We start from the raw sequence: 13,091 nt of genomic DNA on the forward strand, positions 1-13,091 counted from the left end.
CACACAGTCGACTCTCTCTCGTACAGCGCTGCTAAATCCTAAATCAAATCGGTTCGTCTTAAAAACTCCTCTTTTTCCCCATATTTAGCTTTGGTCGAAATGTTCGATTCTAATCGAAAGGTTCGATTCGTTCTAGTGAATCGGTTCGTCCTAAACGGCTCGCTCTCTCAGAAGTAGCTTTGGAAAGATTCGTTCTAGTGAATCGGTTCGCCCTAAACGGTATTCTCTGTAGTTTGATTCATTCTAGTGAATCACTTCGTTCGGACGGTTCTTCTAAATTACAAACAGATTACACGATCCATTCCCTAGTTCTTCATTTAACAATGTAAGCAGTATTCTAGTTTAAAGTACCGTAATTTATTATGTAAATGTATTTGTTCAGTTTAGATGTTGTCATCCTAAATATTCATTCATTCCAAAACTCTCAAACCTTGTTTTTGTAGTAAGTTTTAAAATGAATAGCAAGCTATTTCCTGTACCCTGTAGTGTAATGTTTTCCTTTTATTTTTTTTTTATTTATTTGTTTGTTTCCCTCTGCGTTTTTTCCATAGACTGTAGGGTTTTTTCAGACATATTTGACTGTTTTTTTCTTCCCCTGATCACGTGACTCGCCGCAGAGCTGTCACATGACCGCGAGCCGTGAACATGGCAGACCGAGAGGAGTATGAGGGTCTGCTGGATGAAGATGAGGATGATGAAGGTGTGTCGCGGCACCTGAGCCCGCTGTGTGACCCGACTCACCTGCTGCACCGGATCCTGGTTCTGGTCTTCATGTGCTTCCTGGGCTTCGGTACCGTCTTCCTCATGAGTCACGAGACCAGCTCGATCATGCAGTATAGCCTTATATTCACGCGATAGAGTCTAGCATTTTTTAGAAATGTGAAAAATATTCATATAGCATTATATTCACATCAAAAAGAGTACCGTGGTCTTACCGTGTTTTGTGAGTTTAGGCTCAGTGGTGTCAGATTTCAGTGAAAGTGAAACTTACCGTCTTAGTTTACCATTGTGCTCTTTCTGTTTTCTCTTTCTGCTCATTTTGTTTTGTTTGGTTTTGTTTTAGGCAGCTACTTTTGTTATGACAACCCCGCAGCTCTTCAGACTCAAGTCATACAGGTGTGTGTCTATCTATCTATCTATCTATCTATCTATCTATCTGTTATCTCAGTTATAGTCTAAAACAGTATACATTGCAAGTTTTTTTTTTTTTTTATATATATAAATTAGGAGAATTTAACACAATTATTTCAATCAGAGTTGTAAACATTCAGATACAACATTTTTTTTATGTGCATGTACACTTTTTAATATTAGCTAATTTGCTTTCTTCGTTATGGTCAATTTTTAACAGACTTTTTTTTTTATTCAAAGTCAAAATTGAACCTATAAAGGTTTGAATTTTTTTTTTTTTTATATATATAAATTAATAAATTAGACCAAAACGAATAGAATAGGTAAGTGCTAGCATTAAGTGGTCAGATGCTTGCGAATGTTTTTTTTTAATTTTATTTATTTTTTTAATGGCTAAGGACACAGCTGATCGAGTAGAGATAGGCAGGTTCATATACGTATATATATATATATATATATATATAGTTCTTGACATGCCTCCAGCGTCACATATGGCGTGTGTTTAAATGTAATTGATTTCCTGCGGTCATGAGCTGATCTGGATATGTTTGATCTGTGTGTCTCAGGACATGAGTCTGAACACGGCCTCGTTCATGCAGCTGTACGCCTGGTACTCATGGCCTAATGTTGTGCTGTGCTTCCTCGGAGGCTTTCTGTTGGACCGGGTCTTTGGCATCAGGTGGGTCCAGTTCAACACACACTTAAATCACATTTGAGCAAAGACATGAAGAACAGCTTCATATATACAGTAAGTGACTGCACTGCTGTTTTCCAAACTGATCGATCCAGTGGATAGTGCAAGATGTTTGTTCATGTCTGGACTGTAACAGTATAATGCGCTGATTCTTTTACAGCACATGCTTGCTTTAGTAAAGTGTGTTCACTGAGCTGATGGTCATAACACGGTCTTTTGTTCTTTCCAGGCTGGGGACGATCATCTTCGCATCGTTTGTGTTAATAGGGCAGGTAGGTTATTACACACAGCAGTGTCATAATCAGTGCTATGGAAGCTTGTTTCCACCACAGGATGATAACTAAAAAAAAGGTAATTGCAACTTTTTTGTTGTAATTCTCACTTTTTTTCAGAATTGTGACAGTCGCAGTTCCTTATTTTATAAATTAGATATATACTAGGAATTACGAGAAAAAAAAGTCAGAATTGTGATATCAATTTCAAATTCAGAAAAAAAAAATATTATGTATCAGAATTGAGAGGTAAAAAATTGCAGTTTCCTTGGAAACAAACAAACATAAGTTGTGAGACAGAAACTCAGAATTCTAAGAAGAATGTATGATTACCTGTATTATTATTTTTTCCATGTTGGGGAAAAAAATAGAATTGCAATATGTAAACTGATAATTCCTTGTGTTTTATTCTGTTGGAAACAAGCTTCCCTCCAGTGGCGATACTAATCATCATGATCATGACTTGTTTTGCAGATCATATTTGCTGCTGGAGCTCTGGCCAATCACTTCTGGCTGATGAATCTGGGCCGTTTTGTGTTTGGGTGAGCAGCGTCTACTGATTAAAATGCATTTCATGTTTCTCTGGCTGTGTGTGAACATGCGTGATCTGTTCAGTATCGGCGGAGAGTCGCTGGCTGTGGCTCAGAACACGTATGCGGTGAACTGGTTCAAAGGAAAGGAGCTCAATCTGGTCTTCGGCCTGCAGCTCAGCATGGCCAGAGTGGTAAGAGATCAACTGTGTGTGTGTGTGCGTGTGTGTGCGTGTGTCTGTGTGCGTGTGCGTGTGTCTGTGTGTGTGTGAGAGTGTGTGTGTGTGTGTGTGAGTGTGTGCGTGCGTGTTTGTGTGTGTGAGTGTGCGTGCGTGTTTGTGTGTCTGTGTGTGTGTGCTTGTCGGTGAACAACGGCTCTGTGTAGTTAATGCTGCTCAGTGGTGATGGAGATTTATACTGATTACAGAATGGCTTTACTGACAAAATGCACGTTAAATATCGCATGCGATTTATCGTGCAGCCCTAGTGAGTGTGTGAGTGTGTGTGTGAGTGAGTATGTGTGTTAATAGAGGACATGACAGTCACATGAGAGCTGGAAAGGCTGCGTTCATCACCTGTTCAGACCACTTTTGAAAAGTTGTGTAAACGGGCTCATGAAAAAAATCTGATTTCAGGAGATAATCTGAATTTCACATGTCGGTGTGTGATGTGAATTCAATCACATTCCCTGTAGAATCACTGTCATCCAAATGAGTTAATGTGAAGATTCATTCTTGTGTCCAAAAATGACCATTGATGCACAATGCTGGGAGAAAAGAGAACATTTACTGTCCATAAAACTGCATTTTATGTCATAAAATATACTACAGTTCAAAGGTTTGGGGTTGGTTAGACGTTTTAAATGTGTTTGAAAGAAGTCTCTTCTGCTCATCAAGGCTGCATTTGTTAGATCAAAATAAAGCAGGGTTCGTACAAGGTGCTTAAAGTGCTCGACTTTGACTTTTTGAAATTGAAGTCCTGGAAAACTTTTTGTTTTCGATAAAAACTGTTATCTCACTAGATTTATAACGTAAACCTAAGGTGAATATTTCTATATGCGATTTGTTGTACATCGCGACTTCTATATAAAAGTTTAAACCCTCGCTCTGAGTTTGCATGTGACCAAATATTAAAATGATATGGATTTAAACGTCTTTGAATCACGCTGTAAAGTGAATCATCTCCGGGCCATTGGCGCCCTCTGCAGGTATTTGTTATAATACTTAATGTACATAAGTCAGTTATGTTCATATTATGTATAGGCACATTACTTTATGTATTTTAACAGTGTTGTTCAATTAAAGCCATATGACTACTTGGTTTTGATACTTTATTTGAACCAATTATTATTGCCTCATTTAAAATATTTCAAAACACAACTACGTTGTTTTGTGGAGCTCAGCGTTTTGATTTTTGTGATTAAAAGACAAATATTTTGGCATTGAAAATTTCTTAAAATAATATTAAAATATTGTCTCGGTCTAGTGAACCAAGTATCTGTATTTTGCCTCATCTCGTGAGCTAAGTGTATTGTCACACCCCTAGTGTCCATGAACGTGATATAGCTCATGACTTTACAAGTGTATGATGAAGCTTTTAATCATATATTCATGAAAAAAATCACTTTGAATAAGGAAAGCGATATCTTTGCCATAGTATCCTTTCAAATGTTAAAGTTGCCACAGTCATTGCGTGCTTTGCATGCACTGCATGTTATTTGTACCATTTTGTTTTATTAGTTTATTTATTAGAATTTGAAAGATAATAACGATATTGTGATCTCTGATTTTAGTCCTTGAAAACCAAAAAGTAGTGCTTGAAAACTCCTTGTAAGTCCTGGAATTACATTTTGCAGTTTCTGTACGAACCCTGATAAAGTAAAAACAGTGAAATATTATTACAATTTAAAACAGCTGTTTTCTATGTGAATATATTGTAAAATGTAATTTATTTCTGTGATGCGCAGCTGAATTTTCAGCATCATTACTCCAGTCTTCAGTGTCACATGATCTTCAGAAATCATTCTAATATGCTGATTTGCTGCTCAAGAAACATGTCTGATTATTATCAGTGTTGAAGACAGAAAACAGTTCAAAGTTGATTCTTTGATGAATAGAAAGTTCAAAAGAGCAGAATTTATTTGAAATAGAAATCTTTTGTAACATTATACATGTCTTTACTGCCACTTTCGATCAATTTATTGCATCCTCGCTGAATAAAAGTATTAATCTTACTGAGCCCACACTTTTGAACAGTAGTGTATGTTTGTGACAAATAGCTATAATTAGTGCACATGTTGATTTGCTGTGAATGTGAGGCTCTCTGTGTGTTCAGGGCAGCACGGTCAACATGAACGTCATCGGTTGGGTTTACGGCCGCATCGAGGCGATGCTGGGCTCAGCGGGACACACCACGCTCGGGATAACACTCATGATCGGTGAGACTCCTTACGAACACTCGCAAATATCAGAGGATTTCCAAACAGGGATTCCTAACCCTGGATATCAGCCAGACCTAAAAAAAAAACAAAAAAAACAAGAAATATATTGAAGGCTTTATGCATTGAACGTAGAGTTCTCTAGTTACTTGCAAGCTAGAAGTTGTTGTTTGTGAGTTTAGTGTCTGTGAACTGATGGGTAATCCTCATGCAGTGCTTAGTCTCCACACACGGTTTTATTTCTGCCATGCAGTCGGTCGTCTCAGTATGTTGTTGTGAAATGAGATGTGCTTCTCGACGGCTCGTGTTTCACTTCTGCTTTCGTTTGCCTTGTTCTGTCTTTCTGAGTCTTTTGTGAACTAAATCACTGAATGTTTCTTTTCCTCTCTGGTGTATCAGCTCATATTTCAGCTTTAATGTCAGATAAACCTGTTTTTAGGCTGCGTGCTGAAACACATTGCTGTATTATTCCTGAGTATAAGTTGCAGGGTTTTTTTTATCATCTGAATCGTGCTGTGACAGAGCTACTGAGTTAACGCTGTGTGGTGTTTCTCAGCGGCGTCCACGTGTCTGTTCTCCCTCACATGTGCTCTGATTCTGGGCTTTCTGGACAGAAGAGCAGAGAAGATCCTCCACAAGGAGCAGGGCAAAACCGGTGAGATGATCCAGAGCAGAAGTTCATGAGTCTGGCTGCCATCTGTCCCGTCAGACACTGTTTTACAGAAGTGTTTGTGTGTGTGTGTGTGTGTGTGTCATGTAGGGGAAGTCATCAAGCTGACGGATGTCAAGGACTTTCCCTTCTCTCTCTGGCTCATCTTCATCATCTGTGTGGCCTATTATGTGGCCATCTTCCCATTCATTGGACTGGGCCAGTGAGTTTCTTTCCTGTTCATATCGAAAATCAACTGTAAAGACTTTAAAATGGAGATCATATGAATGTGCACTTAATGTGAAGGAGTGAGAGTGTGAGATGATGATGGATGAGTTTAAATCCTGTTTGCGTTTCTCCACACACAGAGTTTTCTTCATCGAGAAGTTCGCCTTCACTACTGTCCAGGCCAGAGCCATCAACAGGTACACACACACACACACACACACACACACACAGTCACAACTCACGCACACACACACACGCACACACACTCACAGACACAGACACACACACACACACGCACACACACACACACTGCAAACATTTAGGAGTGACAATCACATTTAAATACAGGAGTGAATGCTAACTAATAGATCTGTACAACAGCGCTTCTCAAACCAGGAGCCACAGGCTGCCACATAAAAACTATGATAATATAATGTACGTAAAATGGAATGACAACATTAAAACTATGATGTGCATAAAAATGGTGAATAGTAATGAAATTTCACTGCTACCAGCACACTGAAGCGTTTGGATCGGGTGTTCAGCTGCGGCTGTGCATAGAACAAAACAGTTATTTCTGAGATACTATATGGCAAATATTGTCTTTAATAATGGCTAAAAATAATGCAATGAAATAAACATCATGGAAATAATATTCTGCAAGGATACGTTTTAAAAGAAGGTGTTGCTGGTGGGGATGCTCTGATCTTTCCTGGTCAAAAATCAGCTCATTTTATAAACACATTTGTTAAAATGATTGTGTTTTTCTCTGGTTTTGAATGCCGGTGAAGCTCCACATGCACTGAACGATTTTTGCTTGAATATTTCATGACCTAATTGATAAAACAACACGACTTTAACACAACCTGACAGCTTCCATAATAAGCATACGATTGTGCATGTAAACGCTTAATTACACTACTGTTCAATTTAATTCAGAAATGCAATAATAATTATCATAATAATATACTTAAATCTGTACAACAGCGCTTCTCAAACTTTGGATGGCAACCCGGCTAATGTTTCAGAAGATTTCTATTTCAAATAAATGCTGTTCTTCTGAACTTTCTATTCATCTGTGAATCCTGAAAAATAAAATGCATCACGGTTTCCACAAAAATATTGTGCAGCACGACATTGATAATAATCAGAAATGTTTCTCGAGCAGCAAATCAGCATATTAGAATGATTTCTGAAGATCATGTGACACTGAAGACTGGAGGAATGATGCTGAAAATACAGCTGCGCATCACAGAAATACATTACAGTTTAACAGATATTCACATAGAAAACAGCTGTTTTAAATTTCACATATTTCACAATATTACTGTATTTTTGATCAAATAATTGCAGGCGTGGTGAGCAGAAGAGAGTTCCTTCAGTAATCTTACCAGCCAATCTTTCCCAGTGAGTGTTAATGCATTAAAGTGCAGATTTGTTGTGGTTGCTCTGTGTTTGTTGTAGTATCGTGTACATCATCTCGGCTCCGGCGTCTCCTCTGCTGGGGTTCGTGGTCGATAGGACGGGCAGAAACATCTTGTGGGTCATGCTGGCTGTCGCCTCCACGCTCCTCTCTCACATGATGCTGGCCTTCACCTTCTGGAGCCCCTGGATCGCCATGGTAACCGCCAATCTCTCGACCAATCAGCTGTGAGAGCCAGTGTTACAGTAAATAAAGGGCGGAGTGACTGCACACACAATATAAGCTGTCACTTTGAGAGCTGTGTGTTTTCTAATGGGAGTGTTGTGTGTGTGTGTGTCAGTGTCTGTTAGGTCTGTCGTATTCTCTGCTGGCCTGTGCTCTCTGGCCCATGGTGGCGTTTGTGGTGCCGGAGCATCAGCTGGGAACCGCATATGGATTGTAAGTCTGATCTGACAACGTCTCCTGATGCTGTTGGTCCAGTAATAACGCTCTGATGTGTTGCACAGTATGCAGTCCATACAGAACCTGGGTCTGGCGCTCATGTCGATGGCTGCGGGAAGCATCTTAGACCTCAAAGGATACCTGTTCCTCGAGGTCTTCTTCATCGCCTGCCTGTGCTGTGAGTAAACACACACATACACTACCAGTCAATAGTTATTGAACAGTAAGATTTTTTATGTTTTTTTTAAAGAAGTCTCTTTTGCTCACCAAGCCTGCATTTATTTGATCCAAAGTACAGCAAAAGCAGTAAAATTGTGAAATATTTTTACTATTCAGTATAACAGTTTTCTATGTGAATATCTGTTAAACTGTAATTTATTTCTGTGATGCGCAGCTGTATTTTCAGCATCATTACTGCAGTCTTCAGTGTCACATGATCTTCAGAAATCAGTATAATATGCTGATTTGCTGCTCAAGAAACATTTCTGATTATTATTATTATGTTGAAAACAGCCGAGTAAAATTTTTTCAGGTTTCTTTGATGAATAGAAAGTTCAGAAGAACAGCATTTATCTGGAATAGAAATCTTTTGTAGCATTGTTAATGTCTTTATCATCACTTTTGATCAAATTAAAGCATCTTTACTTTCTATAATTTCTTTCTTACAAAATAAATAAAATAAAATGACTCCAATCTTTTAGTGTATAATGTTACAAAAGCTTTTTTATTTCAGATAAATGCTGATCTTTGGATCTTTCTATTCATCAAAGAATCCTGAAAAAATTTACTCAACTGTTTTAAATATTGATAATAATAATAATAATCAGAAATGTTTCTTGAGCAGCACATCAGCATATTAGAATGATTTCTGAAGATCATGTGACACTGAAGACTGGGCCGGTGTGAGATTCTGACGGTGTGATAACCTCAAATATGTGTCTCGTTTATGGATTTAACATCGTCCGCTGCTCAATATACAGCATTAAATTAAGATAAACAAAGTTTGGTTCTACACCAGAAACACAAACTGTCTATAATGCTTACAAGAAAACATCTTAAAGTACAAACTGAAGTAGCATCAGGCCACATTTGAAAATTTATGTACGCTAATTATTAATGTTTTTGCTTAAAACCCACTTTAAACCATCATCGAGTGCTTGTAATAACTTCCAATTGTGATCTATAGTTGATTTCGATTCTATAATAGGCAGACAAGCACTCTTTGTATGTTTAATAACGCCACACTGCTCATCCTTTATTGTTATAATACCATGAGCTGCATGCAAAACACATTCAGAAAATAAATCTGAATCAGCCTCCTGTGAGGTGTGGACACTTCACGATTCACACTCGTGAGACAGGATTGTTGAATTTGTTGTTGTGTGTGTTTCAGTGGCTCTGCTGGCAGTGGTTTTGCTGTATCTGTATGATTATTACAAAGGTAAGATCAGTGTTCACTCCAGATAATCTCAGCCTGTAATGAGCCGTTCCTCACGTTTCCTTCGCTTCTGTTGTCAGAGGGAGAGCTGAACCTGTCGGCCTCAGCACGAGCCAGCCGAATCAAGTCTGAGTGAGTCCATATAACACACATCTCATACAGCGGCTCTAAAACACTCAACATATCACTAGCAAAATCAAGCATTTATGGGACATGTCAATAGTTAAAGGGGTCATGAACTGAGAAACCAAAATTCCCTTGATCTTTTGACACAGAGGTCATTGTGCTATTAAAACATCCTGTAAGTTTCAGAACTCAAACCTTTCTCTTTAGTCTAAAAGCAGCTTATATTGAAGGCAGTCTGCCAAAACGACAGCTTGGAATGTTCTACTCTGTGATGGTAGTAGTGTGGATAAGCACCGCCTCCGCAGAAGATCAACACCTGCTTCTACATCACTGCCTGTTTAGCCCCGCCCACCTATTCTAAATCACTGCCTGTTTAGCCCCGCCCACCTATTCTACATCACTGCCTGTTTAGCCCCGCCCACCGATTCATGCATGTAGTGTTTAGGAGAGAGGCGAACGTGCAGGTCTACGCAGAAACCAAACGATCTTTTTAATGAAGATCCAGATCGCGTCAGTAAGAACTTGGTCCTTTGTTCACTTCATTTTACAGCAGATTTGTTTACAAAAAAGGCACAATTCGACGCGGGGTTTTCAGAAACATTGAAACTAAAAGACAATGCTGTGCGACTATATTGGATCCGACAGTAATGTCGCAACACACAAGTGTGAGTAACTAAAATAGCTTATTACTATTAAATTATGGTGTTTTTTGATGTAAAAAATCTTGATAATATTATAAGTGGACCTCAGAACAGTACAAAATAAAATAAAAAAAACAGATGCAGTTCATGACCCCTTTAATGTGATTCTCTACACCTGCGTGAGCTTGATTTCATACAGTCAGTAAACAACTCTCAAGAAGGTCAAATCTCACATAGGAACACATGCAGATTCTTTTTTAAGATTATTTCATCAGCACAATGTACTTATCGTGTCCTTTGGTAAAACCTGCAAACTATAAAGGGGTCATGAAATGGGGAATCAAAATGCTCTTGATACTAACACACATGAGAGGTTATAAACATACTGCAAGTTTCAGAGCTCCAACTAAATCTCCAGTTTAAAAATATGAATTATTATTTTCTACCCTACTGAAACACCTGGATTTGAAATCAGGGGAATCATGAAGTCTCGATTTCCCCTCGATACACCCTTTAACGTGTCTTCATCGTATATAAGGAGTTCTGAAAAGCTCATATCTGTCCATCAATCACAAGAGTCACACTGATGTTAGCTAAAGATGTTGAGTAAGAGCATCAAACTCGGTGGATTTAAAGAAACATCTTCACAGCCTTCCTACAGATCCATGGCCGAAGTTTGCTTTTAATGACAAGCATGAGCAGCTGAAAGATAAAGTTTTCATCTGTTCATTTCACAACAGACTGTATTGTGAATTATTCTCAACATGTTGCTGGTTATTCAAAACATCTTTTATTGGAAGATATGGCAGTGGCAAGCATTTTGTCCTTGGTTTGTAATAAAAGTCAAACCGTGTGTTTAACGCTATTCAGATGCTATTCTCATTGTTTGAGTGTTGCTAATAAAAGCAGCATATATACCTGCGTACATGCAGGGTCTTTTGTAAAACAAAAAGTAATCATAGTACTTTAATATTAAGCAATTAAGAAAGAGAATTTACATGTCCTTCAGCCTGAGGCGTATTAATTTCACTCTTGTTGTGAAAGGGCTTTTACATTTGTAACTTTTTATATTAAAAACAAACAAGCAAGCCCTTCCCAGATTTAAAAAGTAACTCAAAAGTAACGCAATGCATTGCTTTCCATAAAAAGTAACCAAGTAATGCAATTGGTTACTTTTTTAGGGAGTAATGTAATATTGCTTTTAAAAGTAACACTGATCACGACGGATGTAAAGGGGGCGTGGCTACGCTGCGATGAAGTCAGCCAATCACAGCAGAGGGCATTTGCTTCTGTTTCTGCTGGAGGAAACGCCTCTTGAAATAAAGTGCTTTCACAAAGAGCAAAAATGAGGATAAAAGATGATCATTTTTACAAAACCTTTTTTTGGTGCGCAAAAAACTTTGAGAAACATAATATAAAAATCTGAAACTGCATTTCATGACCCCTTTAATGTTTTAGCTTTGTTCCTCATGAGCTGACTATGTAGGAAGCGTTCCAAACATCAGCAGCGACATTTTGCTGTTTTGTAGGATATTTTCTTTAAGCAGCATCACCGATAATAGCAGAATCACTGTCAATGTCAATAAACTGATAAATACAAGATGGCTGATGAGGTGAGAGAAATATGAATTGTTTCATTCAATACTGGAAAGTATGAAAACATATAATTACGTGTTATCTAATAATTGTGACCCTGGAGCACAAAAGCAGTGTTAAGTCGCTGGGGTATATTTGTAGCAATAGCCAACAAGTTTGATGCATTTTTATGCACTAGCTTAACAACATGTTATTGTCAGACTCTTTTTGTGTGCTTCACATGACACAGATCTGATGTCTGTGCAGAACTTGCTGCAGATTTTAGGTGTTAGTGGAGTTGTCTGAAATGAGCTTCATCTGTGCACACAATGGGCCTCATTCATCAAACACGAGCAGAGCGAATCTTGTGTAAATCATTTGTAAAGCCGTTCTGACGTAAACTTACGAATTCATGAAAATGTTCGTATTAAATATTACTGGTTACTGCTTTTTTAGATTTAGTACAATTCTTAGAAATGAGATACTAGTCTTTGCTGCCGTGGATATAAGTGTTCTCAAGCGCCACCAGCTGGTCGTTTTCAGAAGAGCGCCTGACATTTTTTCAGCTGGCTAAAAACTCTTTGGTGGACACACATTATTGAATATTTATTGTTTTTTTGCATTTATGCAATATACTGAAGCCAAACCTGAGAAAGCAGACCAGAATATTCAACTGTGTTCCTGGACAGGCAGTTTGCGTAGCTGTAATTATATGCGGGGAGCATGCTAATTCTGAATGAGTGTGCACAAGTGCCATAATTACGAATGATTGGAATGCGCATGTTTAACTATCAAATCAGAAGTTTACGAAGCGTTTGTGAATCCGGAGGAGAGTTTTGGGGAAGGTCTGTTTTACGCACAAATGTACTCCTAGTTTCATGAATGCGGCCCAGTGTTTCTCTTCAGATGCAGGTGTGTCTGTCTCTGGGCTGTTGTGAGCGGTGTTCACGCGTCTCATGTGCTGTGTTTCAGGTGAACGCGTCTGATCTCCTTCACCTCGGGCCTTTCTGCACTGACCACTTTCTCTGAGCGCTTCAGACTACCCACAATCCTTCACGGAGCACCACTGAACCCATGCACAGACAGCATAGTTATTTTGTAACCTAATCGAAATAACCCAACGGCAGTTTGATTGAGATTAATTGGAATGCACAATGAAAAAACATGACTGAGCGCTTCAGACTACCCACAATCCTTCACGGAGCACCACTGAACCCATGCACAGACAGCATCAGCACATTACACAAGCTCGACATTATTTCCACTACAGTTAAACACATTTAAACCCCGCATTCTTGTTACTGTTATACAAAAAAAGAAAATTACAAATTGTATTTTATAATTTACTATTTTAAGTATCTCATTGTAGTATTTGTTTTACTAATATTTAATTGCCATTTAATACCTGCAGTGTAATTTATTATGACTTTAATAATGAAAGTGTGCCTAGATAAGATGATTTTAATCAGTGTATTATCGTAGTAGTGCATGGGTTAAATGTGTTTA

The 13,091-nt window shown here is 38.3% G+C and overlaps 1 protein-coding gene across 1 annotated transcript; it reads left to right on the plus strand.

The window, feature by feature from the left end:
* The first annotated feature begins 608 nt into the window (after nt 1–608).
* LOC107750088 (major facilitator superfamily domain-containing protein 1) lies at nt 609–12,649 on the plus strand. The gene is made up of 16 exons (XM_016565356.1): nt 609–790; nt 1,064–1,116; nt 1,698–1,810; nt 2,055–2,097; nt 2,572–2,639; nt 2,713–2,821; nt 4,962–5,064; nt 5,621–5,719; nt 5,825–5,936; nt 6,082–6,138; nt 7,406–7,562; nt 7,705–7,802; nt 7,871–7,983; nt 9,199–9,246; nt 9,324–9,375; nt 12,558–12,649. The coding sequence occupies exons 1-16, from the start codon at nt 646–648 to the stop codon at nt 12,559–12,561; spliced, it is 1,374 nt and encodes a 457-aa protein (XP_016420842.1). The 5' UTR covers nt 609–645; the 3' UTR covers nt 12,562–12,649.
* Nucleotides 12,650–13,091: the final 442 nt, after the last annotated feature.

Source organism: Sinocyclocheilus rhinocerous, unplaced genomic scaffold, assembly GCF_001515625.1.
Source record: "Sinocyclocheilus rhinocerous isolate Xijiao unplaced genomic scaffold, SAMN03320098_v1.1 scaffold722, whole genome shotgun sequence".
In the NCBI taxonomy this organism is placed as follows: domain Eukaryota; kingdom Metazoa; phylum Chordata; class Actinopteri; order Cypriniformes; family Cyprinidae; genus Sinocyclocheilus; species Sinocyclocheilus rhinocerous.